At 40.0% G+C, this 27,966-nt stretch overlaps 1 protein-coding gene across 1 annotated transcript; it reads right to left on the reverse strand.

Annotated features, from left to right (window-relative positions):
- Positions 1 to 23,098: 23,098 nt before the first annotated feature.
- Positions 23,099 to 27,926, reverse strand: cnga1a (cyclic nucleotide gated channel subunit alpha 1a). Its single transcript, XM_047578808.1, has 8 exons — positions 27,780 to 27,926; positions 26,730 to 26,834; positions 26,577 to 26,642; positions 26,163 to 26,294; positions 25,975 to 26,079; positions 25,514 to 25,620; positions 24,335 to 24,945; positions 23,099 to 24,251 (listed from the first exon to the last, which is right to left on the reverse strand). The coding sequence occupies exons 2-8, from the start codon at positions 26,822 to 26,824 to the stop codon at positions 23,322 to 23,324; spliced, it is 2,046 nt and encodes a 681-aa protein (XP_047434764.1). The 5' UTR covers positions 26,825 to 26,834; positions 27,780 to 27,926; the 3' UTR covers positions 23,099 to 23,321.
- Between the last annotated feature and the right edge of the window lie 40 nt (positions 27,927 to 27,966).

Genomic DNA, 27,966 nt, shown 5'->3' on the forward strand with positions numbered 1-27,966 from the left:
GTGTAATAGTCTCAAGTAAATCGGCTTTCTCCAGTGGCTGTGACTATCCTCCCTTTGTGCCAGTCCCACATTCAAAAGCAGCAGGATGAAGTTCCCTCCAGACATCCAACTGTTCAGATAAACCTCCTTCATCTGCTTATGGCTGTTAGCGCTGTGTAACCACTACACTGGTTACATGTCGTCCACGGCTGATCAAATCCAACCAGCCCACTAAAGCTTTTCAATAGGACACTCGGTCTCTCACTGGCAGCTGCCTGGAGTGGATTTATTTTTTTCAACTAACAAGTGGATTTAACTCGAGCTGTGACTTTGAATCCAGTTTTTTTATCGCCCCCTTTGAGCTGATTTTTACGTATAGGGATCACACAGAGGCACAGGTGCACGTAAAGCTGAAAATGACTTTTACTATTTCATACATATATTAAAAACCAATTACAGACTTACTCCCATATAGCCTTTCTTGCACAAAGTCATAGATTATGCATGAGTAATTAAGATGACTGTGTGGCGCAGGAACAAAATCTAAATTAGCCGTCGGATCATTATGAGGTGTTCGACGGTGCAGTGGTTTAAAACGGGGGATTTTAAGTAAAGCTTAAGTAAAATCACAGAATCTGTTTTGGAATCTGGATGTCAGTGCTGACTGAAATTCATATGAGACACTCACAATTATGAAGTTTTGTCCTCCAGGACTTACAAATGCTTTTCGAGAAGTTTATTAATGAAAACCGAGGATAAGTATTCAGGGATTTGGTTTATATGAATTCATGTCAGTATGAAGATTTGAAGACGTGCATTTTAATTTGCGTCTGCGTATTAGATGCAGCAGATCTAAGTCATTTGAAATAAATGTCTCAAATAAAGTATTTTAGAATAAGGTGTATTGTCCTTTGAAACCCTCACAGAAAAAAAACAACCTGCAACTACAGTATGTAGCCTAATACACTGAGACTGGGTGTCCTTGCTGTAGCTTCTGCTTCAGCCTTTGATCACTATTATAACCCAGAGGGTTTCATCTCAGCAGCCATTATTAAAGAGCGGTATGGGCAAATCTTGTTATTGACATAGTAATTGAAAGGAGGCATATGGCCACATGTATGCAGAACCCATGCATACTTGAGTTGCATGCAAATCCTTATAACAGCTACTTCCTTCAGAACCCTGCTTTGACGTTTTAAAAATAGGGCCTGCGTTATATGATCTAAAGCAGCATATGGTTCATATTAATATCTGGCAGCAATCAAGGCTGAAAATAAACTACTTCATGGGTGATGCATAATAATAAGACCAGTCTTGACCCTTGATTGTGAGGCTGAGGCTCGTTATGTATGTGTTGTATGGCCAAGGCCAGACTGACGTTGGCTAATTACATTTTCTGACATGAAATGTCACTTTATGCACATTTCTCACAGCATATTTCTCGTGAAAACGTCCAGGCAGCTGATACAGCTGCAGCATTGTCGTCAGCCCTTTTCACAGCTGCCTCTGTGGCGTGTCAGAACACATACGTGTCAGGGCTCTGGGCTGTTTGCTTTGATCCATCCAAAATGTAACCAGGGACTGTAATTTATGTGCTAATGAAGGAGCCTTGCTTCTCCATTATCTCCTAATTAGTCTGTACTTCAGACATTAACAGATGAAACTTACGCACCCAAGTAGAATATCACATGTGCTTTATCGTGTGTGTGCAAACTGAGGTTGACTGTTGATATGACCAACAACAGTCTGTCTGTCTGTCTGCTGACACATTTTCACTAAGAACAGTTTTGCGAGCGCGGCCTCACTTAAAATTAACATTCAAAACGTTGCTCTGAACGTTGAGTTTAACAAAGACACAAACCAAGACAGACCCACAGTTTAAACGGTGCCGCTCACATCAATTCCTCTTAGTGCAACGCTTGTTTGAACAACTTATTGTTTTGCTACGACCAGGTTTCTTTTATTTTTTTCCTTTTTTCCCACAAGGAGAAAACAGTTAGTACAAGACATCTATAAAACATAGGAGGCGTGTGAATGAATATGAATCATGGCTGTAGATGATTTTCAATGTTCAAAGAGTTTATTCTCACATTATAGAAACATGTTTCCCTGTACAATGAAATTCTTTATTTCTAACTTCTCCTTATCTACTATATATAATATATATTATTTTTTTTGGTTGTTTTCTAGACAGATAAATAGATAAGTAGTAATTTGAGTTATTTCCTTCCCTGAACTGTCTGTTTGCCATGTGCAGAAATTATGTATTGACTCCAGCCAGAGACGAGTCAGAGACGAGCGATCGCGTCAGGCATAGTCTTACATAGTAATATTTTCCCATTGATCAGATTATATAATACACCAGCCCTTCTCAATCCAGCTGAAAACTGCTGCCAGATCAGACCAGCGTATTGTAGTTGTGACGGTTTCGTGATGTTTTTTCTGACTGGCACATTTGTCAGATTTTTTTGTAAAATACTTACGTTTCCTGTTCCGTCTGAAAAATGGAAAAGAAACTTTTTTTTTTTATCCGTCCCCAGCACTATTTGACAGCTGCAGAGCAGTTATCCAACACTGTAACTACACTGATGAGAATAAAGCAGTCTTGCATCTCACAGAATGGCAATGATACATTAAGGCTTGTTCTGTGTATTAATGTTAGAACGAACAAACGTGCTTCTCTCGACTTCTAGTTCTTCAGGGTTTCTTTACGTCTGTCCTTCTGCAAGGCTCATACATACCAGGATTCAGTGGCGATCACATAACAACACGGTTTTTAACCAAACCAGTGACATCTGTAGTTAAACGGGAGCCCATAGAGCAAGCTGTAGATTATAGTTGATACACTGCAGGATAGGGATGTGCTATACCACCATTTATCCTTTCTATCCGATACCAAGTAATACCAAGGCTAATATCCTGATACCGATATCTGATACTTTTAGATGTCTACTTCTGTATATGGAAATGACGACTTTTATATCTCTGTATAAGAATTAAACAAGCTACCAAACACCAGACTTCTCTTTAATCAGAGCAGTTAAAGACAATCTGGGCAAATCAACTGAAAATTTGAGCAAACACACAAACAAGACTGAAAATAAGAACAGTCACTGTGACTTAGATATAACTCTTTTTGGACCAGACAGAGTGGTCTTCAGGTTAGAACTTCAGGTCTCATTCTACACTCTTCATCATTTCCCATTTATGTGTTTTTGTTCAGAAAGAACATCATGTTGACATGATCTACTTGTATATTCCTGGATATGTCCTGCCTCTCTCTGAATTTAAGGGCTTCCATCATAGATAGAGGTCTGTCCGAGGTGTGGGGGCATTTCCCTGCGCTCCCTCTCTCTCACACTTTTTACTTTTTTGGGATTGATTACAGATTTGGTGTCATAAAAGTATCAGCGTTTCTTGTGAAAACGGACTTGGTATCGATATTTTGACCAAACACGTCTAGATCGGAAGAATTGATATTTCTGGATCAATACGCACATCCCCACTGCAGGACTTTGATTTAAGGGTGTTTATGATTGTGATTGCAAAAGATGCCAAGAAGGAGCCATGTGGAGATTATGTTCATGCATTTTCACAGGGCCCCAGACAATGACTTGGTTTGTCTGTCATGAGGGTGCACCCCTGCTTTCATTTATTATATGCAACATCAGTATTTCATAGCCTAAAAGGGGAATGAGCTTCACAGGGAGGGCAGCTTTGGTCAATACGGCTCATTTAAATGATTGACAAGAGCAAAGATTCATTTCGTAGCTATTTGGGTTTTAAAGACCAGGAAGAAGAAAAATAATGAATTCAAATAGAGAGCGATAGTTTAAAATATATAAATAACACGAAAAAGTAAATTTCATATACAATAACATAATTGTACATAATCAATGATCACTAACTTGGAATATCCAGTGAATTAGTTCTCAGGCATAAATGCATCTCGCAAATGACACATACAATAAAACAGTTTAGATTCAAAAATTCACCCTATAACCATCGGTGACCACGCACCAGTAACATTCACATAAAATCAATCAGTCTACTCAAATCCAGCTCCAAATGGCACTTTAACACCTCCCTCCTCAGTAATCCAGACTTCGACAAGCTCATCAAAAAAGGAGTGGGCCTCCTTCCTAGAAATAAATGACTCCCCAAAGTCATCTCCGTCACTTCTGAGAGAAACAAGTAACGACATTTTAAGACGTATTACCATTTCATTCTCCACTTAATCTGGAAAATACCCGGCAAATCTAATCAAATAAAACAAGGGGAAACTCATCCATCCCTGTCATCAACGACTCAGGGAAATCGACACAACCACTTTAAAGTAAATAAAATAAAAATAACTCCATACCAAGATCAACTCTTTTTGTTTAATAATATCACTATACCACAACTTTCCACTGACCAAATTGCCATATTTGAAGAAACATTACCCACAGAAGAATTATCTCACACCCAACAACAAATCACCCAGACCTGGGCTCCGTTTCAGAAATCAGCTTTAAGGGAAAACCCTGAGTGAGTTAACACTGGGATGAAAGAAACTCCGGTTTTTCGGTTTCACAAAGCCAGTTCAGTGCAGCTCATTTACCTAGGCAACGCACTACGTTACGTTAGCTTCAACTAACCCTGACTTTCTCCTGCTCTTAAGTAGAAGCCCAACATCTAAACAATATTCTCAGGCCTCACATAAAAAAAAAAATAAAAAAAACACTTAACCCTATTTAAGAATGGGTGTCACTTAAGTTCATAAATGTAGTATTAAATACAGCGAGACCAGTGAAAATGTGGACTATCAGATCAAGACTCTACAATGGATTAGAAGTGGATTAGCCTCAGTTTCAGTTGGTTTCAGTTAGTTTTAGGTCATTTCAGCTACAATAAATGTAGCTAAATGTTAGCCGTACAATACTGTAGCGTCTGACTGGGTGTTAAAAGGATGACGAGTAGTGATCGCAAATATTCTGTTTATTGTTTTAATCATTTATTGTTGGAACTGAAATAGTTGATGTCGGCCGTAAATACGCCAGAAACACAACATCCACTAAGAAGTAACTTAAGGTATGACTTCATCAAAAAATACAGCATAAATTAATGATACCTGACTCTGAATGAGAACCACAACACCTGGTTTCTGTGTTTGGATTCCAGTTGTTTCTTCTAATGCAGCAATCCATTTCTTTGACAGTAGGAGATATCTGTAAAAATATATCTCTGGCTGCGTTTCAAATCTGTTGGTGCAGTCAATCAGACAAAAGCTCTACACCTTTTTTTTTTTTCAATCAATTTTACAGTAAAGCCTATGATTCAATCTAATGCTGCTAATCTCCATGTTCAGCTGTCACTTTTTGCCACTCGGTGGCCGTAACCACGGCGACTTCACTTGCGTTGACGTCATAAAGCTTTGACACTCGAAGCACTAACCAGTCAGTCTGATATATTTTCTGGTTTCCAGGTGTGCTTGCATGAAACTGTCCTTCAATAAATGAAGGACATTATATAAAGGAGACCTTTCCACAGTATTACTGGGGTCAGCTGTGCTGTGTGTGGAGGTGGATGGACCGTCTTCCTCGTTTCCATCATCGCTTTGTTAGAGAGAAAGAAGCTGCAACTTGTACTGTTGAACAACACTACCATTAACTGAAACCAAAGTTATTTTAAAAGGTGGTAGAAGATGATTACCCAGAAAAGTGCCCCATCTAGTGTACATTTCTTTTCTTTTTTGTGCAGAGGTGTAACAGTTTTCCAGACTCTGAGTCGCCTTAAAATAGACTGATATCTGAGAGCGACAGCAGTGCTACAAGAAAAATCAATGTGCCAAGTTGCGTCTGTGATGAATGGATGGCCATTAGTGACACTAGGAAAAGGATGAATATACGTATGACATTCAGTTGAATAATTTATCTCATATGTAGGCCCTTGTGTCCGGGGGCGTTGCTGGGTCTGATGAGCTCCTCCCAGAGATGCCTTCAATAACAGGTCACCCACTTATCTGATTCTGTCTTTTTTTGTGTTGACTATGATGGAGGTCAAATGTGAACATATCCACACTCTCATATAGACAATATTAAACCCTGGCAGTGATGGGATAATCACTATCACAGGTTAAATGCAACCACTGAATGTTTTTTTAATGAGGCCGGGCTAAATAACACTACAATTGCTTGTAATAAAATGATACCTTACCTGTTGAGACTATATTTGTGTAGTGTGTTTCGTGGCTGTAGGACTGCACCTGTTTGCTCAAACACAGATACAGAATATAAATGTTGAATGAGTGGAACACGCAAGACTTTCCTTATTTTCTCCAATTAATACTCAGCAATTTTCTGCCACACAAACTCTCGCTCTTTTGCTGCTGCCACAGTATATGTTTGCTTTCCTCTGCATACGCCGTCATTAATATTTCCAGCTCCGCTCGGGAGGAGTTGAAAGATCGAGGCCTTTTCTCACCTGTTGCCATGGTGAATCATGCTATCTGCGTTCCATTAATGAGGACTTTTTAAAACCTCATGCGTGAGTGGATTGATCGAACTCTTAACACCTGCTCTGAAACTGAAAACTCTGTGTTTGACAGCTCAGAGCTGGACAACCTAGAGCTCAGGTTTTGACTCAGAGTTTGTTAAACTTGCTTTATACGTGTGTATATATATATATGTATAAATATATATATATATATATATATATATATATATATATATATATATATGTACACACACACACACACACACACACACACACCAGTGGGTTGTACTACATGTGTTTTGGGATGTCTAGGGCGAGAGAGGTAGAAGTTATTATTTTTGCAGTTATAATTGTCACTACTATCACTATAATCATAATTAGCTTTGTAATTATGTACTTAATACCACCATATATACTCCCAAATAATACACACACACACACACACACACAGACATTTTGTTCACACCTTGTTTGCCTGTTCATATCACTGCATTAATTTGTTTCACAATATAAAAAATGAATGAATAAATTGCGGAGGAATAAATTGAGAGGAGGGTGGACTTGACTTCAGAACTGGTATTTATTGTTCCTCTCTTTCAAAAGTATGGTCTTTCTCTTTGTTTTGTTGCAGCCACAGACACATGACGTAACTTTCTGGTCATCTTTTTATGAAGGCAGCATGTTTACACCGAGACACAATATTTTATTCAACACCAGATTTTTTGATTAACTGTGTCAGAAACATACTCTTCACACCAAACTTTTTGTGCTAAGTATAGAAATATTATAGCAGCCTTTTGAATCATTTACATTTCAACAGTCAGCATGACACATGTTTTAAATCTTGTCCAGCATTAGTGCCTCATTGTGAAGCTGAGGCTTAATATCTGGAGGAGGATGGAGTTTTGTTTGGGGATATCCACTGAGGTGTACAATGCAAAATATAGCACAAAGCATCTTCAATTGGAAAACCATCTCCAAGTAAAGTCAGACGTTTTTTCATCTTTTGGCCCCGACAGTCAAATGATACGTTGTAATGTGTCATGGATGCAAGTAAAAAGGCCAAAATCTCCAGTAACAAAAAAAAAAAATTAATTAATTTACACCTTTGGGCTTGTGGAGAGCGTATGATTCCCCTTTAATCGACAAAAGAATGTTAAGGACATATTCTTCATATTATATTGTACGGAAGCATATTTCATTCACTTGACAGAAAAAATAAATTGGGTTTTCTTAGTAATTTATTTTTTGGTTTGTTTTTCTGGCAAATTATTTTGTTTTTCTGAGTATTTTTTTTACAGAGTTATTTTCTGCTTAGTTTTTTTCTGAGTTTACAATGAATTAATTAATTCCTTTATTGAGAGTGCGATTTAATGGAAGCAAACATTACTGGCTTGTTTATTTTATTCAAGTTTTACTTCCATCTGGGTTTGAGACACTGGGAAATAGTCGTGTCTTTAAATCATATACATGGTATTACAATTAGTTTGTTGACTTCACGCAGTCACCGAATGGCTTTGTGGTTGTTCAGAGGGAAAGCCCATTCATATCTCCTAAACGTAGCAATGTTTCTCCAGGATCAGTTGGACGGATACGGCATGCTCCATGGATATGAAGTGATGCATTTAAAATGTATTCATGCTCGCTGCGTGGTGAGTCAAGAGTCGATCAGGAGACTGCTGAGAATACTGGATGTGCAGCTGTTTTTGTGGCATGTTGACTCTTAAGATAAACTTAAACTGTACGGGATCTTCATCAATGGTGCAACAGGTGGTGATATGGCTACATGCCTACTCTACAAATAGTGATACCAAGATAATCGCGCAATATTTCTTTGATGAGGTGTCATCAAGTAATGGAGCTGCTGCCTGAATTCGTTCGGACCTGGGAACTGAGAACAGTTACGTTGAGCAAATGCAAATGTTCTTGAGGCCCTATCATCTGGACAAATTTTCGCCCAGATGTTATCTGTAGGGATCAAGCAATCACAACCAAAGAATAGAGAGATGGTGGGGCTTTTTAAAGGAGGCAACATGCACAGTTCTGAATGAACCGGAAAAACTCCAACAAACTAAACCAAACCATCAAACCAAACAAATAAATTAGTCAGAAAAACAGGAAAAATATTTCTCAGAAAAACAAATCCAAGAAATAAATTACTCAGAGAAACAGAAATAATTAACCTGATAAACAAATCAAAAGATAAATTACCTCGAAAAAAAAAACAGATTGTGAATACATTTCATGTCTGTAATACTGGGAAACCAAAAAGAAAGAATATTTATGTCAAGACCTCGCTAGAACGGTGCAATGAAGGGATGAGCACCATTATTCTGAAATTCCCTCATTTGATATTTTGACAGGTCATAACTAGATTTTATATTCTATTTGAAAACATCTGAAGTCGTGTTTCTGAATTTCTCCTTCATTATTTGGATCTTTTGTATGTGAATGTGTTATTATCCTGTATTTTTCCATTTTTCCTTTGAATTATCTGAATATAGAGTTAAACATCAATATCAGAAGGCTTATGAAATGAAAATATTGTTGTTTTGTTATTATGTCATGTTAAGCAACGATGGAGGGAGGACCCAAGTGCAACACACACAGCCCTGAGAGGCAGACCGAGCAACTCAAACTAAAGTTAATGAGAACTTACAAAAACAGGAACAAGAGGTGCTGCAGGGATGCAGGGTAATCAAAAAATAAAAATGGTGAAGACCAAAAAACCAAAGGCTAGACAAAAACTCACTGAAGTGAAATGCAAGGACAACAACAGATATAACTACACAAGGAAAATCCCCAGCGGGGAAAATATAGCGGGTAGATTGACAGAGAGCAAAGGGAAAGACAGGACACACATGGACAGAGGGATTGACTAGACACAGAATCACAATCAGACTCGACTTTCTTGCCAAGTCTGTTTGTACATACAAGGAATTTGCCTTGGTGTTTTGTTGCACAGAAGAAATAAAATAAAAATATATACACTCTCAAATATATCCATTGTTGTACGCACTAATGTATATATATATATATCTCCGGGTTCGAGTCCAGCAGTTTGCATGTTCTCCCTGTGTCTGCGTGGCTTCTTCCCACCTCCACAGACATGCTCGTTAGGCTGATCGGTGACTCTAAATTGACCCTAGGTGTGAGTGTGAGAGTGAATGGTTATTTGTCTCTGTGTTAGCCCTGTGATAGGCTGGCGACCTGTCAGCTGGGATACGCTCCAGCAACCCCCCGTGACCCTAGTGAAGGATTAAGTGGTATGGAAGATGAGATGAGATAAACACACACACACACAATATATATATATATGTATATATATATATATAATATAATATATATATATATATATATATAATATATATATATATGTATATAGTGCGTACAACAATGGAACATTTACAGTGGGGTGGTGTCCATTAAATAGTCTGTGTTCAGTGAAACTAATGAGGAGGAAGCAAACAAGGAGATACCAAACAAACAAAGGTGGTAATCACAGGAAGTAAATAAGGAAGATTACAAAAGGAAGAAGGAAGGAAGAATATTACAAAATAAAAACAGAAAATGAAAAAGAAACCGAACAAGTTTGCAACAGAGGTACCGGAAACACAAGATTAACACAGAATATTCAAAAGTCTCTTTACCTCTTTACATCCCAGTCCAGATAATGCATTGGTTTTATATTGCGCTTTTCCAGATGCTCAAAGCATGCTCAGTTGTATTATATGCATTATTCGTTCGCTCATTCGTGGTGGTAAAGTGATGGTGGCCAGTTTGTGCCTACGGCCTCTGACCACCATCACACACCACGGAGCATACATCTGGAGGCAAGGTGGGACAATTGTGCCAAGGGCAAAATGGACAGACTAGGGATATGGCAGAATCGACCCACCAACCTTTCGGTTATTGGACGACTGCCCTACCTCCTGAGCTACTGCCGCCCCAGATGGTGGCGGTAATGCACCTGAAAGTTGTTTGCCAACCACCATAAAATTAAATCATCGTTCACATCACGTGACGATAGTGGAGAGACTGAAACAGTCCAAAGTGTGGTTTCACTTCACCAGAAGGGATTATAGCAGCATGATGTGCAACATGCAGCACTACAATTTCAAGCAAGGACGGCAACACCACCAACATGGGGAAGTATTTGTTGACGTTATGGCCACTGGGATTCCCGATTCGTGAGCTCCCACTTGCAGTAGATTATCTCCTGGAGACTGATTGCCACTCCCCAGGAAGGACTGATTGGTCAAGGTTCCTTTTTAAACGCCATACTCAGTTTGATCTTCAGCAGTTTTTGGCCAATCCCTCTCTTGATCAACTGGATCTGAGTAGAAAAGTTGATTTGTTGCAAGTAGCATATTATTTTGGTATCTCACATGATAAGGAAATTGTGAAAAAGGAGTTTAAAAACCTTAGTTCTGAGCAGTGGAATTATGGATACTTGTGTGAAAAGGGGCTGGTGAGCGTAAACCCAGTAGCAGAGGAAGAGTAAGCAACAGTACAGAGGCCACAGTCCAAAAATCTTTAATCAGATGAAGGCAGCTGGTCATACACGGCAGGGCAGGCAGAATCAGGCAAAAAAGCAGGTAAGGAGCTGGCAAAAATCCAAAAACGGAATCATTAAGTCGGCTGGAAAGCAGAGACACAGGGATCTAAGGCAATCTGGCAGAGAACCCAGAGTGGTGTGGGCTTAAATACATAAGGGAACAAGACACAGATGAAACACATCACTAATCAACTAAGGCGGGAAACGGAACAAAGAGGGGAAGCAAAACTAACAAACACTAGGAAGACAAATATTTTCAAAATAAAACAGGAAGTGTACAAAAAAACAAAAACAGACTCTGACACTCTGTTGCAGATGCAGTGTGAGTTTGTGGCTGCTGATCTGCCTGAAGCAACCAATGCTCTGGTGGAATCTAAAGTGGATGACAGAGTTGCTGGTGGGTCTAAGACTCTCTGTCACTCTCCCGCGTTTTGACCCTTTTTCCTCTGATAGTACTGCTGGTTCCAGAGTTGAGGCTCAACTCAAGGTAAACTTAGCCCAAATGCAGGTAAAGGTTCAGGAGAAAGAGCAGCACAGACTGCTCCAACTCAAGGTGAGAAGGTTGAAAAGCTGTTAGAGCTTAGAGAGTCTGTTTCTGCAGCCAAGGCTACGGATACGTCTTCTTCCCACTTTCTACCTTACACCTCATTTGATGTTACTAAGTATTTTTCATTGGTACCAAATTTTTGTGTGGCTGAAATAGACTCTTACTTTGCAACCTTTGAATGCATAGTATCGTATAGTAGTATAGTATAGTATAGCTTTACATAAGCACACGAGGCTGTTGCTACACTTCCTTTAGAGGATAGTATGGGTTATGACATGGTGAACAATGCCATTGTTAAAGCTTATGAGCTAGTTCCAGAGGTATACAGACAAAGGTTTAGGGGCCATAAAAGAGTCCTAATCAGATCCATGTTGAGTTGCTAGGGAGAAGAGGAATTCGGTTGACAGGTGGTGTGCTTCCTGCAAAACAACTGAATATAGTCCCCCTCAAGAGCTACTCATATTGGAGGAGTTCAAGAGGAGTCTCTTAGAGAGGTTAGTAGTATATTTGAATGACCAGATGGTGAACACCTTAAGCAGAGCTGCTGTGCTGCTGATGAGTACGTGCTCATGCACAAGTCAACCTTTTTGGCTTCCGAAGTAACCTAATGTTCCCAAGCAGTAAAAGACGTAGTTAAGTCTGTTCCAATGAAGGAGGAAAGTGAATGTTGTTGTTGCCATCAAACTGGTCATGTCGTTGCCGCCTGTCTTCTTTTGGTCTGCTCACCCGCTGCCCACAGGGTGGAGCTCATTAAAAACAAGGTGATTCTCTGTGAAAGTGTTGATAAACCAGGCCTATGCTTCAAGCCTTTTATCCTAGATTGGTCTGTCACTCACAGGGGCGCATGAAGACCTGCATCCCGTGTGTCATCATAATTGACAGTTTGCCATTATCTGGACAATCTTCTGCTGGGTATAGCTCCGTTATACAAGGTGTTGAGATGGGTTGTGTTGCTAGACCCGGTCATGTCGTATATTTCATTTCCGGCCTGTTTCCTGTTGCTGTCTGCCCTGCATTGCCAATTAAAGGTGTAGCATTTGTGATGGGGAACGATATTGCAGGTGGAAAAGTAACTCCTGTGTTTGAGGTGGTAGATCCTTCACCAACTGTCCAGGTTGATGAACAGTCTGAAGTGCTCCCTTTGTCTATTGTCACTTGTGCACAAGTCCACAAACATGAAAGTGTGACGACCCCTGTAGTGGGCGTCTGAATAGTGAAAATGAAGTAGGCTGGGTGTATCTCAATACCTGTGTTTCTCTGAGGTTGCCATGGAACCCGAGTGACTGATTGACACCTGATGTGGAGCACCTGGGCCCGGTGTTCTGCAGCTACTTAAGCCCGGCCTCTGAGGGTGTCATTCTCTTCCTGCTCCGACCCAGCTCACAGCCAGCTACTATGCGTTTGTCTTTTGTTTCCCATTACAACACTCGCACACTACTGATCCCACTGACTTTCACATCCCACCAGTTTAACCCGCTATGTTTTGGTATTCGATTATTTTCTGTTAAATAAATTACTGGTAAACTCCCGCTCTTGTCCCTCCCTGTCTTATGTTGCAACCACTGAGCCGGGTTGTAACAAAAGTGACAGGGTTGTTTTGTCTGATACCTTATTTGGTCCCATTCTCGCAGAGGACACATAGTCGGTGAAGGAACAGAAGCATGAAGAGCCTGAACATCTCACGAGCTTAGTTGCCCCATCTGCTGAGAATTTTTCTCTACCAGTTGGCTGAGAAAAGTTGGGTGCTGCGCTAAGAGCATACTCAACATTACAAAAGTGTTTTGCCAGTGCGGATACAGAGAAATGCGCCTAATGCATTTTTCATTGAAAACAATGTGCTTATGTGTAAATGGCAATCAGCTGTGTCTGATAACTCTGATCGGGGCACTGTTTTCTAAATCGTGGTTCCTTCCGTTTATCACACGCTTAGCTCATGAGAGCCAGTGGTCCGGACACCTAGGCATAAGGAAAACCTACCAGTTGATCCTGAAGCACTGGATTAAAAAGGGATGTTGTGAACTGCTGTCGTAGTTGTCACACGTGCCAGGAGGTTGGCAGGCCTGATCAAACTGTCCTTCCTGTTCCACTCCATCCCATTCCTGCCATACGGGAGCCTTTTGACTATGTGATTATTGACTGGGTTGGTCCTTTGTCTTGTACAAAAAGTGATAATCAGTTTTTACTTACCTTTGTGTGCTCTGCTACTCGCTATCTGGAAGCCATTCCATTGCAAAAGATCACTTCAAGGACAGTTAAGGCATTAACAAGGTTCTACCCAACATTTGTATTACCACAGGTGATCCAAACAGATCAAGCAAGTCCTCAAAACTTTGTAAATAAAGCATGCAGTTTCCAGTGTGTACCATCCCGGCTCACAAAGTGCTTTGGAGCGTTGGACGCTAATGGCGAAAATATTACATGGGAACTGAAAAAAGTTGGGATGAAGGTATTCTGTTTGTTTTGTTTGCAGCCAGATATGCTACGCAGGAATCTCTAGGGCAGGGGTCTTCAACAGGGGGTGTCACGGAGCAGAGGGGTACCGAAGGGGGGCTGCCTCAATTTCGCAGTTTCACAGAGCGCCAAACTAGATCTGCTAATCTAAGCCTCCTGTACATAACAGGACCTGCCTCTATCGGCAGTCACATAGACTGTATCACATTCTGAGAGCCTATTCAGTCCCTTGGTAAAATCTAAGAAGCACGAACAGAAGTTGTTCTGTTCACTCTCGTCAACCTACTACTGAGGCTAAAGTGGATTGCTTTGTCACTTGAACAAAAAATTTAAATAAAAAATGAATATTTGAAACTGTGTATTATTTGAGTAGCTTGATATTGAATTCAGAGTGATAATAATTTATATTCACAATTTACACTAGACTGTGTTTAGTATAGAACACATATAGTAGGTAGGGGGTCCCTACTTAATCTCGCCGTCATTTTAGGGGTCCTTGAACTGAAAAACATTGAAGGCCTGTGCTCTAGGGTTTAGTCCAGAAGAGTTGGTGTTCAGACACACTCTTCGTGGTGTTGAAAGAGGAATTTTTATTGTGTCCTTGATTATGTTAGTCAGTCTTGTGAGCGAGTGCATCAGACACTTTAGGCAGAGAAAACCTTTCTGCCTGTCCAGATGAAATGAAGCTACGATATATGTTGGGTCTCAGGTCTCAGCAGAGCAGTGCTAGCGAGAATCCAGTGAGCAATTTCCTATTTGTTTGCTTATGCAAGAAATTGATAAGGGAATTGATAACGAGTCGGATTGATAAGCAGAATGCATGGCAACTGTATCAATGAAATCTGATCGATGCCCATCCCTACTCAGCATTGATGTGGCTCCCTCAGACCACATCTATACTTTGTGATTGTTGCAGACCCTGGTTTGTATGCTGGGCTGTTGTAATGGACTCTATCTTGTGGAAATTCTGGGGAAAAAAGGGCCCAACAAATATTGTTCTTCCTCAGAAAGCTGAAACAAGCATAACTTTTCCCTTGATCCTTGATCTCCCCAATCTGGACATCTGATATGCCAACCTGACCACTCAATGTGTGAGTCACTGCTGTTTGGCAAATGGTTCCGGAGACTAAGAGCTATTGTTCACTCTTTCTTTTTTTCCCTCTTCTGACGTTCATCTGGTTCTCATGTATTTATGCTGTGTGTTTTTTATTGGATGACTATGTGCAGCCAAGCATAATTTCCCTGCACTGTGTATAAATGAGAATAAAGATTTATTCAAGTTGTCACATGCAAACATAATGCCACTTCGAATACACACATTTCTGACATGAAGCTGTCTGACTGAAACAAAAAAACAATAAATCTATAGTGCATTTCATTTGTTGTATAAGTCTTATTGCCAAATAAATTGCAAACATATTCGGAAATGCGACTCCATTTCCAAATCTTCTCAAGCTTATTATCTTGGCATGAGATTTACAACTGGAACAATTGAGTTAAGATCAGTGAGAAGCAAATTAATTAAGATGAATAAGATGGTAATATTGTGTGAAACAAGGTTTAGCGCGAGGTTACAGAGGACTACAGCTTCTGCACATGGAAATGAAAAAGCTAATTGTGCAGTGAGAAGTGATGGGTAGTATTTTTTGTTGCTTTTAGGGAATGTTCCCAGTTGACTGAGGAATATCCAGCCTTGTAAGAGCGTATTGAGTGACCCACTGTAGTCGCTTTAAAAATAAAAATAAATCATTCTGATAGGGCGGTCTTCTTTGCAGCCTAGTGGGACAGTCAGAAATGACCCAGCAACACAACTGTCTTTTGACTTCACAAGTTTCCTTAACGCCTTCCACCTGGATCATGAGGTCACGGTGGAGTTTTTGACATGGATGCATAAATTGTATGCAGGAGAAACTTTAGCTGGAGTGGGACTGACAACCTCTTGTCATTATTAGAGGCAATGTTGTGTCCTGCTCACTGATTTGAGCAGACCAGGGAGATGACTGCAGACACAATTAGATTTTTGATTGTAAAGCAGAGTTCAGTGGTGATGATATGAGGGGAAGGGAACTTGGACTGTGCTTTTTGAGACCGCTGCTTATATTTAGTGATGGCTGCTCCAGTTATACATAGATTTCTTGCTCGTTTCATCCATCTCTCATCCATCTGTCAGTCACGCGATGGTGACGCGGTTTTGTTTCCCCCAATGCACAAGTCTATGTAATTCTCACATCAAACTGTACCCTTCACTGCTTACACCTGCACCTTTTATCTTTATACGTCAAATGTTCACACGCAGAGACACCAAGTCTCAGCCTACATGAGCGGCCTAAACCATTGTGAGCATTTATAGCCTGGCTGGTGTTCCCGCACCGCCCTGTAATTATGCTGTCAAAATGCTGGCAGTGTGACTTCGATGCGTTGACTTGACGTGCAGTCTTTCGCAGATGATGGCAACTGGCACTGAGCAGATTATGTTGGAGCTAATAAATGTTGAAAAGTTACTGTTATTGAAATCTCTGCAATGTCGTTTAGAAATTAACTAACTGATGAGTCCAGCTGCTAGAGCCAGGAATCCCTGCATTTTACCAACAAGGTGGAGAAATGTACCAATCAGCCAAAACATTGAAACCACTGACAGGAGAAGTGAATAACATTGACCATCTTGTAACAATGTTCTACTGGGAAACTTTTGGCACCAGTGCGGATGTTACTCAGACATGTACAACCCACCTAGACCAGACCCCATAGCAATGACACTCCTTGATGTCCATGTCTGTTCTCTGATAAGTCACAACTGTTTTCAGGGGCACAAGGGAGACATACACAACATTAGGAAGGTGGTCATAATGTTGTGCCTGATTGGTGTAAGACAGTAGAATCATAGAAAGATGAATGCACTGTAGGATTTGCCTTGACATCCCATGACCTGGATAGGAGATGACCTGTAATGGACTCCAACTTTCCTTTTGTTTATTGCTATGTTTTTGTGTACGACACAAACGAAGACAACAGGGGAGGCAGGAGCAGGAAACTAAAGCACTTTAGACGTCAAAACCAGTAACAAGAAGTGCAGAACTCTCAGGGCAGTAAGGTCCAGATAATAGACCAAATAAAAGAAAACATAAGAAATAGGATACATAAAACATATACAAATGAGGTGGAGGGGCTTATTCCAACAACAGGTATCCAGATGAGATCCAAAATAAAAATAAAAGGCTTTTATCCATTTTATAGTGCGTTTAGCGAGTAAAATTGAGTTTATTCAGAAGACTGATGGATCTCATGACTCAAATATGCCATAATCTTCAAGTCAAATGCAGAGACAGTAAAACTGTAATGAAACTTTTCAGGTAAAAATTCTCTTATGACTTAAAAGAAATAGAATAAACCGTCTGTTCTAGTGAAGGAAGTGTCGTTAGACCCCCACATTAATGGCAAAGTGGCTGCCAGAAGGCAGAATCTGGTTGTTCTGTTTATTGACTTTTAAAAAGCTCTGACTTTGTACCCAGCTACTGTCGTCTCTCATGTTATTGTTTTTTTTTTTAAACCAGTCATTCTCCAGTTTTTTCTCCCCTTTGCTTCTAGTTGAAAGTGATAGAGCAACAACAAAACATTTGATTTACATGTTTTTTTAATTAAATTATTAATTTATATATTTATATTATTAAATCCACTGAAAAAAACTGTTACATATGAAATTTCTGATCATGAAATGCATTTTATCAATCGATCAAAAAAACAACAACAACCATGTCAGCCTTAAAATGTTCAGGGAGAGTGATTTGGTAATATTCTATTTTTCGTTTGAAGTCAAATCTAATATTTGATTAATCCATTTAGCTCATCCACTTATACTGGAGACCTCCAGTATTTTAAAACATGCACACACGTTTACAATGACCATCCATTCGGGGGTTTCATTTCATTCAAACTGAATGTGAATACATTTAAGTTGAAGTGATGTAAACAGCTTTATCACTCAGCTACCGGTGATTAGCTATAGCTAATGTGAAACAGAAGTCTTTTGTTGCATGTTTGATGGTTGTGCTAAGACAGGAGCAAAGCCCCTCGAGCTCTGAATGCTTCTGAGAAATATTTCCTTTGGGAAATCAGCCTTACAGGCAGCAATTTCCTGGGGTTAATGACATGCAGTCCATCACTCCACCATATGCCAAGACATTTTCACTGACCATCACCATCAAGCTCAATGGCTATAGACTTTTGAACAACATTGCCCCATCAATACAGTATTGAGTCATTAATACTTCTAGACCGTATAGTGTTTGTTCCCAGTACCAGATAAAAGATCAGACCTGGTTATAGGGAGGAAACCAGTACCCACAAATAGAAACAATCTGTCTCAGTCCTAACGCAAAAATCTACACGTACGGTTTCACGAAACATATTAAATCTTGCAGCAACTGAGCAGACTCTGACTTCTGAGATTTGGTTGAAAGCCATTAGACGTTACATGCACCAAAGTAGCTTTAAATATGAATGTTATGTTAGCTAATGGGGTCAAACATACTACATCTCATCTTCTATTACCGCTTATCCTCACTTATGCAACTACAGATTCATTCAGTTCAACCTCGAGGTAAATTGAATTCGTATTATTTTTAATCATCGCAGTTGTCATGTCACTTCACTCGCTTGCAGCAACCACGATGAGCTTCAGAACTGCTCTTCAGGAAACCTACGGACGACTTCACGCAGCGATTCTCCTCTTATAAAAACTCCACGGACAAAGCCTGTCATTGGATGCATTTTTCACACGGTACTCTCTTCCTGCTATCACTGTCTGCAGGGTAGCATTTACACCCCCCGTTACAACTGGGAAAACAATATCTCAACTAGCAATCTAAACACTGAAAATTACAGGCTTGTTAGATTTGTGTTATCCAGTGACAAAGTTTTCAAAATTGCTTTTAATCACTGACACAGCATGTGACAGCGAGACCCTTTCTGTTTCACATACGCGTTCAATAGACTTCTGCAAAAGCCACATGCAGCTAGCAAATCATCTGGTGACAACTCTGAATTGGCCATTAAGTGTGCATGCAAGTGTTGCAAGGGTTTTGTCTCTGTGATAAACTGGCAACCTATCCCGGGAGCAAGTTGCTTCCTGCCCACTTTCAGCTAAGTTAGGCTCCAGCTGCCAAGCTTTCCAAGAATGTTCACTGTGCTTGTACATATTTTTTTTTTATATCTTTTACATTGATGTGTGTCTTCTTATTCTTATTGCCTACATTGCCCTTGGTTCTGAACACTGATATACTTTTCAGTGACAAAAAATAAATTTCCTTGGAATAAGTAATTCTGATTTGCCAGAGTGACCCCTAGGGGTTCTGCAGAGGGGGTCCCTAAATCTTTGGTTGATTAGACATTTTTCATATATTTTTCAATTTTCCCCCCAAAATTAAATGCCCATTAACACAAATGGGGTAAAGGGATAAATCAACGTTATCAGTCAGCACTCATTTAGTGATACCGTTTCAAACGGAGCGCTACACACTAGCCGAGACCTGTCAGTCTAAGCCTGTTACACTCTGACTCTGTCAGGTTCTCGGGCAATTGGCTGAGGGTCTATTCAGTGCCCAGGTGAAATCCCAGAGGCACGCTGTAGTATTAGCAGAAAAGAAGCTAACAGTGCTGCTCGCTCCCATCAGCCAAGTACTGAGGACAAAATGTTTTGGTGATGTCACTGTCCCTACTATATTTAACTATGTTTAAAGGTTAAGGTATGTATGTTTATGGCAGTTGCACAGCCACCCCACTTTTGCACATGTTTGAAATTTGAACCTATGTATTATTTGAATAGTTTAATATTGCATACAAAATTATAATAATAATGTATTTTTATAAATAGCACTAAGCCAAGTTAATATAGAACACATATAGTAGGTAGGGGGTCTCTACTTAATCTCTCCATCAGTTTGGGGTCCTTTGGCCTGAGAAACGTTGAAGACTGCTGGTTTAGAAAGAAACCAAATCCTAACACATGAAGCAGACTGAAGAAAAACAAAACCCAAGCTTTTGCTCAGAACAAGCCAGAACAAATAAAACGAAAACTAGAGGCAAACAAATAAACGGAGCGTTTGCTAATGCAGATAGGAGAGACAGAAGATTAATCAAAACAAAAGCTGAGTAAGAGACTTGTGAGAACAAGTGGCACAAAGCAACACAGAGCGGTATATACCCTTGGTATGTCTATACCAAGGGTGTTTATTAGCAGAGTGGAAACAGGTGGATTGATTGGGGAGCTGGTAGCAGGTTAGATGGATGTGAACTGACATGCAGTGGATGCAGGATTGTGGAGCTTTTTGTTTTCTGTTGTACTTTTGAGATATTATCACATCCCAAGTAGAATTTGCAGTATTTACAAAGATATACACGACTTAAAACCCTCTCAGTAGTTACAAACGAGACAGTAGTTACAAACGAGACAGTAGTTACAAATGACATCACTCCTTAACTGCTAAAGCACTACCGATGGTGGTGCTGTATAACAAACTGATTGTCACTGCCTCCTCATTAATCACCTCTGAGATGTTATTTCTGCTCCTGGAATGTACCAGTTTCGATTATAAGACAGTCAACAAATTACAGGACCTTAGTCTTTCTCATTCAGCCCTGCCAGTTTTCTGAAATGAGTTGCTTTTCTTCTCAGTTTGCTTCATCAGTGACTACATTTAAACATTAAGGCCTGTACCGCTGTGATGTAGTCATCAGCGCAGGGAGTCCAACACAAAAGCTGATCAATAGTCCAATTCTCGGCTGCCTTCATGGTGTTATTTAGAGGTGAGAGTAGCTGTGCGGCGTTTCTTTTTGTTACCCTGAGATGTGCTTCTGGTGTGAAAATAAACTTTTAAAACATCCTCCCTGAGCAAAATCTGGCATTTTCAGTGATGCAACACACGCCCACACACAGACGCTCATGCTAGAAACATATGCTGCTAACAAAATCATTCAAGCAGCAACGTGTGAGTTTTTTTTTTTTTTTTTTTATTGTTTCATTTTCACAGCAGCAGTAATTTAGTCTGGTGTGGGCACAGTTTAAAATGGGAAATGAGCCCAGTGGATGCCGGAGCTCCACTCATGCGCCAGAAATTTGACCATTTTATTTTGATTAGCCTGGAGATACAGAAGGTGGAGCTGGGAAGAGCTGCCTCTAACCATGATGAAACAGTACTTGTAATTCAAACACAGGGTGTCTCTGTGCCAAATCAAACCTTAACCGTAGTGGTGCATTATTATCGCAAACCTGCTTTGTTTTTCAGCAGAGATTTGTCACAATTATAGAAGGTGCAAACATAATCGTTGGTTGTCTCATCAATGGCTTCGCCAGGATTCTCCTCTTCGTCTTTTCCTGTCATACCTTCTGAGAAGGTAGATGTAGTTCCAAATGTCTTCAAAAGTGACCTTTACATAGGATGACATCAAGTTTGACAGCTAGCAAGCTGTAGCGCTACGGCCATGCGTATATTTGCGCAAACAACAATACTTAATACCATTTACTGAGGTGAAAAATTAGCTGTAGAGACCAGAACTATTTTTGACCAGACTGTAAACATGAGCTTATTTCTCCTCTGGACTCACTTTTCAAGCAGAATTCTTGTCGTTTACACATTGGCTTAATTTATTTATTTAAACCAATGTTGAATATCAACTGGAAACAAGAATCAAACAGCATCCTTCCAACAGTTTGCTCACCCAACCTTTCAACCGGACCTCCTCCCCCAGCTGACCGTGTTTAAACTGCATCACCCGTTCCTATTTTGATCCCAATGAAAATAGTCATTGGGAGAATACTGCCATAATATTTTTTTTTTGGTTGTACAGTCTCAAAAATCTTTTTTTTTTTTTTTCAAAGCAGAATATAAAATCGGAGTCTATTTTTAACAGCCCTGGTTTCTTCTTTGTCCTGTTCGTATTAACCAGCTCACCATTTCTCCTTTTGTGACCCCTAGTTAGCTAGAGCTTGGTCCCAGGAGCATAACTGAATCTTTGGTGGAACTACTCACAGTTGCTGTCGTCCATATGACCATAATCTATGATGATGAGCAACAAGTAGACCAAAATGTTTGGAAACTGCAGGGTGTGACTATTATGATGTCCCTTCCTCAGACTTCATTAAGAGAGCACTCTATATTATATGAGTGCAAACTAAAAGACACAAATATGGATTTCAGTGTTTATTCTGTTATTCTGCCTTACCTTTTTAATTTGACTTATTTCAACCCATGTTAAGGGATTAAATGAATGATCAAATTGATGCATTAACACAGATGAATGTATTATGATTAATCTGATTAAAAAATTTAGTCAAGTAGAGTTACCGCCATGCATGCACAAATGGGCAGTTAATCCAGTAGTCACAGGAAGCAGAACCAACCCATAAAGATAGAAGACGCTAAACATCTATATGGGAAATTTGAATAAAAATAAAAACTAGACAGAGCAGTCGACCGACATAAAGTAGTATGCACTCTCTGCAGGAAGCACCGAAGCACTTCCATCTTAAAATACCACATTAACACAAAGTATACGTTAGTCAGGGATTCTGCTAACACGTCGCTTAGCTTGATTCAAACCAGGACAAAGACAAGCTGGCAATGCTGGCTAACAAATATCTCTTCACTCCTGCAACCACTGTTCCATGGGAGAGACTGTTCTCAGTTTCAGGCATGATTGTTTAAAAAAGAAAAAGAGACAAAAATTTGTTAAGTTTCAAGTAGATTTTTTGAAACTGTTAAAGGTGTTTAATAAACACACAAATTTATTCTGCAGCAGGACAAAGAGCCCAAACATGAATTACACAAAGAGACCGAAGGATTTGAGGAAGCCTACATCCACAGAAGATCTGTGGTTAGTTTTCCAAGATGTTCGGAACAATCTACAAGCCAAGTGTCTTCAAAAACTGTGTGTAAGTGAACCTAGAAGAATCAATGTGGTCTTGAAGGCAAAGGGTGGTCACACCAAATATTGATTTGATTTAAATTTCTCTTCTGTTCATTCACTGCGTTTTGTTAATTGATCAAAAGAAACTATGAACACTTCCATTTTTGAAAGTATTCTTATTCCCCCCCCACACACCTGCCTAAAACTTTTGCACAGTACTGTACATAAATATATATATATACATGATGAACACATTTTAAAATGAGTTACAGTGGGTGCTTCAGTCCCTCTTAAGCATATCTTATTCTTCATCTATCTAATTATTATTGAGTAATTTTAAGTCCAGTGAGAAAGAATTCTTTGTGACAAAGATTCAACTATAGCTACATAAAAAACAAAGGAAGGGGTTTATTTTTTCTCTTCCTCTGTCATTTCCTCGTCTTTCTTCTCCTCTTCTTCTGCCTCCTTTCCTTCTTCATCTTTAGTTTCATCAGTTTTCTCTCCACCTCCTTCTCCCTCTTCTGCTTTTTCATCTTCCTTTGTCTCAACTACCTCTGGCTTTTTCACTTCTTCCTCCTCCTCCTCATCTTCTTCTACTTCCTCGCCTGTTAAGTGCTCCAGGTCTTTGATACGATGCCTCAGATCTTTGTCAACTTTCTTGTAATTTCCCAGGATTTTCTTGAGCTTCATTTGCATCAGCTCCATTGTGCTGTATAATTTATTGACCTTATCCTCCAGCTCTTTGACTTCGGGCTTGATGTTAGCTGGGTCCAAATCTATCAGACCATCTTTCATCAGGATCTGCCGACCCTTCTCCTCTAGCATGCCTTTGGCATCTGGATACTCTTGCAGTGATTCCATGAGGTCATCCTTGGACAGGCAAAAGAGATCTGAGTATCCGATGCTGCGAATGTTGGCTGTCCGCCTGTTTCCCGCTTTGCTGCCTTTAATATTAAGGATGCTGATCTCGCCAAAGTAGCTGCCGCTTCCTAGTACAACAAACTGTGTGACACCATCATCAGCAACGACTGCAAGTTTTCCGTCTTTGATAATATACATCTCACGGCCGATGTCTCCCTTTTTGCAGATGTAGTCTCCGGGGCTGAACACCTGCGGCCTCAGTTTGAGCACCAGCTCGATCAGCAGGCCCGCCTCGCAGTCTGCAAAAATGCGGACTTTCTTCAGTGTGTCCATGTGGACTTGGATGGCTATTTCTGCTTTCAGTTTGTCGGGAAGATACCGCAGCACTTCTCTTTCATCCTGCGCCTTGCCGTTGTTCCACAGATAATCGAACCACTTGATGACTCGCAACTCAAGCTCCTTGCTCACCTTTCGAACCTGTAAAGGAAAAGAAGAGTGTTAGAATAACTGTGCTGCGAGTATAACTCTTAAACCAGATTTTTATGTGGAGGTTTAATGACCTGCATGTACTGCTTGATGTTGTCAATGCGGGACTGGAACTGGGCTTGGGCAGCATTCATATTGGAAATCATGGTGGCGATGTTTCCCACGATGGTAGCAAAGATCAAGACGCCAACTAAGAAGTCCACTACATGAAATAAAAATTCAGAGTCCAGAGCTGGTGGTGGGGTTTCTCCAATGGTGGTTAGTGTCAGTGTGGACCAGTAGAGGCTGAACGCATACTTCCTCATAGGTAGCCCAAAGTCAGGCTCTTCTGGATCATCCAGAGCTGGGTAAACCCAGTCATCAGCACCAAAACCAATATATTTAGAGAAAGAGAAGAACATGCAGGCATTCCAGTGGATAATAATGAGGATGTACATAATAAGGTTTCCAATGCGGAAGATGTTGGGGTAGTTGGTTTTAGTCTCTGTCCTCGTGAAGAACTCCATCATGCGGCCAATTCTCAGCAGCTTGTTGATGCGGATCTCTGGGTAGTTGAGGCCGAGGAAGAAATAGAGGAGGTCAGTGGGCAGCATGGAGATAACATCGAGACGAAACTGGAAGCTGCTGATGTACTTATCCCGAAGCAGCTTCTCATCCTTCACCAACAGGCCTTGTTCGAGGTAACCTGCGTTGAAAGACGCACAAAGTCGACGGGCACAATGTGAACTACCACATCTTGATTGCATGGAGTAGGATATCAAACTGAAACAGCAAGGAACCTTTTAGAGTTGAAGAGGTGGCTTCTCAAATCTGTGACTGTGTGTGCAAACTAGTCTAGCAACAAATGTGACACAGATTTGAAGAACAAACAAACAAAACAGAGCCTTTCCCAGCTGTCACTGGGCAAGAGGCGGGGTGCTGAATCACCAGTGAACCTATGTCTCATGTCTTTGGACGGTGGGAGGAAACTGGAGAAAACCCACGCTGATTCTAAAATTGACATGATATTACATTTACATTACTTTTCTTTGTCCACAGTTTGCTTGGGGGAGATTTAATCAACCTCTGTGTTCAGTCCAACTCTCTCCAGACTCACCTGCCATCTGCTGCCTTAAGATTCCACCTCTTGATTTTTTAAGAAAATAAATAAATAAATTGCCTGGGCTTGTGTCTACAGGTGGGTCATTTGAGGAAAACTATCAATTTTCCTGCAATTTGGGATGATCATTTTTATTTATTCATTTATTTTTTACCTGTTCTGGACTTGAAGGCCATGTCAGCCAGGTAGATGATGTCTGAGGTGTAGTCCAAAATAACCCAGTAAATGATGTAGTTATGCTGCAGCTCCTCAAAGCAAGCCCTGCAAAAGATGACCACGAGCGTTGAGTGTGTTTTTATGAAGGAATAATATTGAGTGCAGGCTCCTTTGTGTCATATTGTGCTGCTGCTGCTGCTGCTGCTGCTCAGGCTGATGAAGCCACACTCCACTGGTCTCCACTAGCACAATATTTTACATTCATTACTGTTTTGCATTCAAACTAAATCAAAGAACTTGCCACTCAGCTTCTGAAAGACCATGTCTATTCCACTGCAGAAAGCCAAGCAGTTAAAATGACTTTGTAGCATTTCAGTGTGGAATAAAAAATGAATAGCAGCTGAATGGAAGAATGTGAACATTTGACCTGAAGGGAAAGTGCAGCAGTGAAATACTCACCTGGCTATGATCATGGTCCAGTTGTACATGACTGGTAGTGTGATGATGAACAGCCAGTTGTAGTACAGGTTCCCAGCCGGATTAATAACCAATAATTCTTTGGGCCTATAAAAAGACAGAATGAAAGTAAAATTGCTGAGAGGATGCAGAAATATGTCCTTGAAGTTCCTCGAAATCATTTTACTTACTTATCTTTTTCCTTTTCCTTCTCCTTTTGTTTTTCCTTCTCTTTTTCCTTCTCCTTTTCTTTCTCTTTCTCCTTTTCTTCTTTTTCCTTTGCTTCTTTTTCTTCCTTTTCTTTCCGTTCCTTCTCTTTCTTTCTGTAATGAGGATTAATACATTTGAGGATACCGAGCATGAAACATTATTTCACAACAACAATCGCTAAAAAGGCTTTGATATAAACTAATTACTCTTTTTTCTCCTTCTTCTCTTTTTTTTCGCTTTTTCTTTTTCTCTCTGCAAAAAGATTGCCACAATTAACAGGCTTAGGACTAACTAAAAAAAGAAAAATAAATGATAAAAAATTTTTAAAAATAAAATAAAAGAACCTAATTTAAACCGGCTTCACTTATCTCTTTGTGACTCCACATTGTACTTACTCTTCCTCGCTGTTATTGCTGTTATTCATGTTGCCGAGATGATGCGGATGTAATTGAGGTGCACTTCTGCAACAGGCACAACACACCGGGTTAATTAAACTCTTGTTACTTTATGTACCGTGAGTCCTCTCATTGAATTACTCTGTTGCTTACGGTTCGTCCTCACTGAGCTCGTCACTGTCTGTGGCGAGTTGCCCTGCACTGTGAGGTGGCACGGTGAGGAGGGGGAGGGCGGTAGAAGTGGCCATGGCAGCGGATCTGCAAAAATAAATCAAGGGTGGAGATTTAGAATAGATTTGAGGTTCCACTAAAGGGTCCTATTGTGAATTTGTGGGATAATGCTGCACAATAGATGGGTAAAATGAACCCTCAAATATACAACTAGAGCTGAAAGGGACACTGTTTAAATAAATGTTTGCAGGTTTGAGTCAGTTTTGAATCAAATTATATCACAAAACTGTATTTTCTTTATATATATTTTCTGTTTTAAATTAACTGCTGATGAAACCATCGTCTTAGTGTCAGTCTTCATAGGCCAAATATAATCACTGCCTTTTGTCCTTCAGTCATGTGGGTGTTTAGACGTTTAAGACGAACATTTTGCACAGCGGATAAAATATCAAGCACATGAAATACAAAATACAAAACCCCTTTAGATGTATTCGCCGTCCCAGCATATAAGACTGTTAAGTAGCTCAAAACAGAAACATGCACTTCCCCGATGGTGCTTCATTAGCAGAAAACAAAGCAGTTCACTACTTGATATGACTATATTGATTTTACTCTAATAAAGCATTTAAAGTCATTCTTTAGTGCTCGGGTGAATTCGTAGATACTAAATTATTACCAATGTTGCATGGCAACAAGCACAAAATAACAACAGAGTTTGTACGTTCATTATTCCAGCTGCCCTGTCATCTGCACACATATTACCTGAACATGTAACACTCTCCTAACGCTCACATTTTAAATAATTGGAATCGTTCGCGTGGCACGTCCAGCTGTATAGAAAGTAATTGAAATAAGCAAATGTGATTGAAATTCTAGTTGTTGCATTGCTGCATATTAGCAGGTGAAACAAATCAGCTGAGGTATTATTATTATTATTATTATTATTATGAAACAAGCAAAAAGTGCCGCAAACACAACATGCTCTAGTGATGTGATGACGAATCAATGATAGTTTTGCGTGACTAGCCTTACCTTTTCCTTTTTCTCTCTAATGCAAGTCCATTTCATTTAATCCACATGTTTTTTTTTTGCCGACCTCCACTCACAGATATGTCTATCAATCACTGAATGGAAAAAAAATTAAAAAATCTAAGTGTAACTAGGCAACTGACACCTGTGAACATGGAGTCTAACTAACTGTGTCAAAGAGTCTCGGTGA

Source organism: Mugil cephalus, chromosome 2 (assembly GCF_022458985.1).
Source record: "Mugil cephalus isolate CIBA_MC_2020 chromosome 2, CIBA_Mcephalus_1.1, whole genome shotgun sequence".
NCBI lineage: Eukaryota > Metazoa > Chordata > Actinopteri > Mugiliformes > Mugilidae > Mugil > Mugil cephalus.

Bases quoted from the DNA above. Each gene is read 5' to 3' on its own strand.
- cnga1a (XM_047578808.1), bottom strand. From the start codon at position 26,824: ATGGCCACTTCTACCGCCCTCCCCCTCCTCACCGTGCCACCTCACAGT. The intron at 26,295-26,576 runs GTAAGTACAATG...TCCTCATTACAG, and splicing joins AGCAATAACAGCGAGGAAGA to AAAGAAAGAGAAGGAACGGA. The intron at 25,621-25,974 runs GTGAGTATTTCA...CATCTTTTGCAG, and splicing joins TGGACCATGATCATAGCCAG to GGCTTGCTTTGAGGAGCTGC.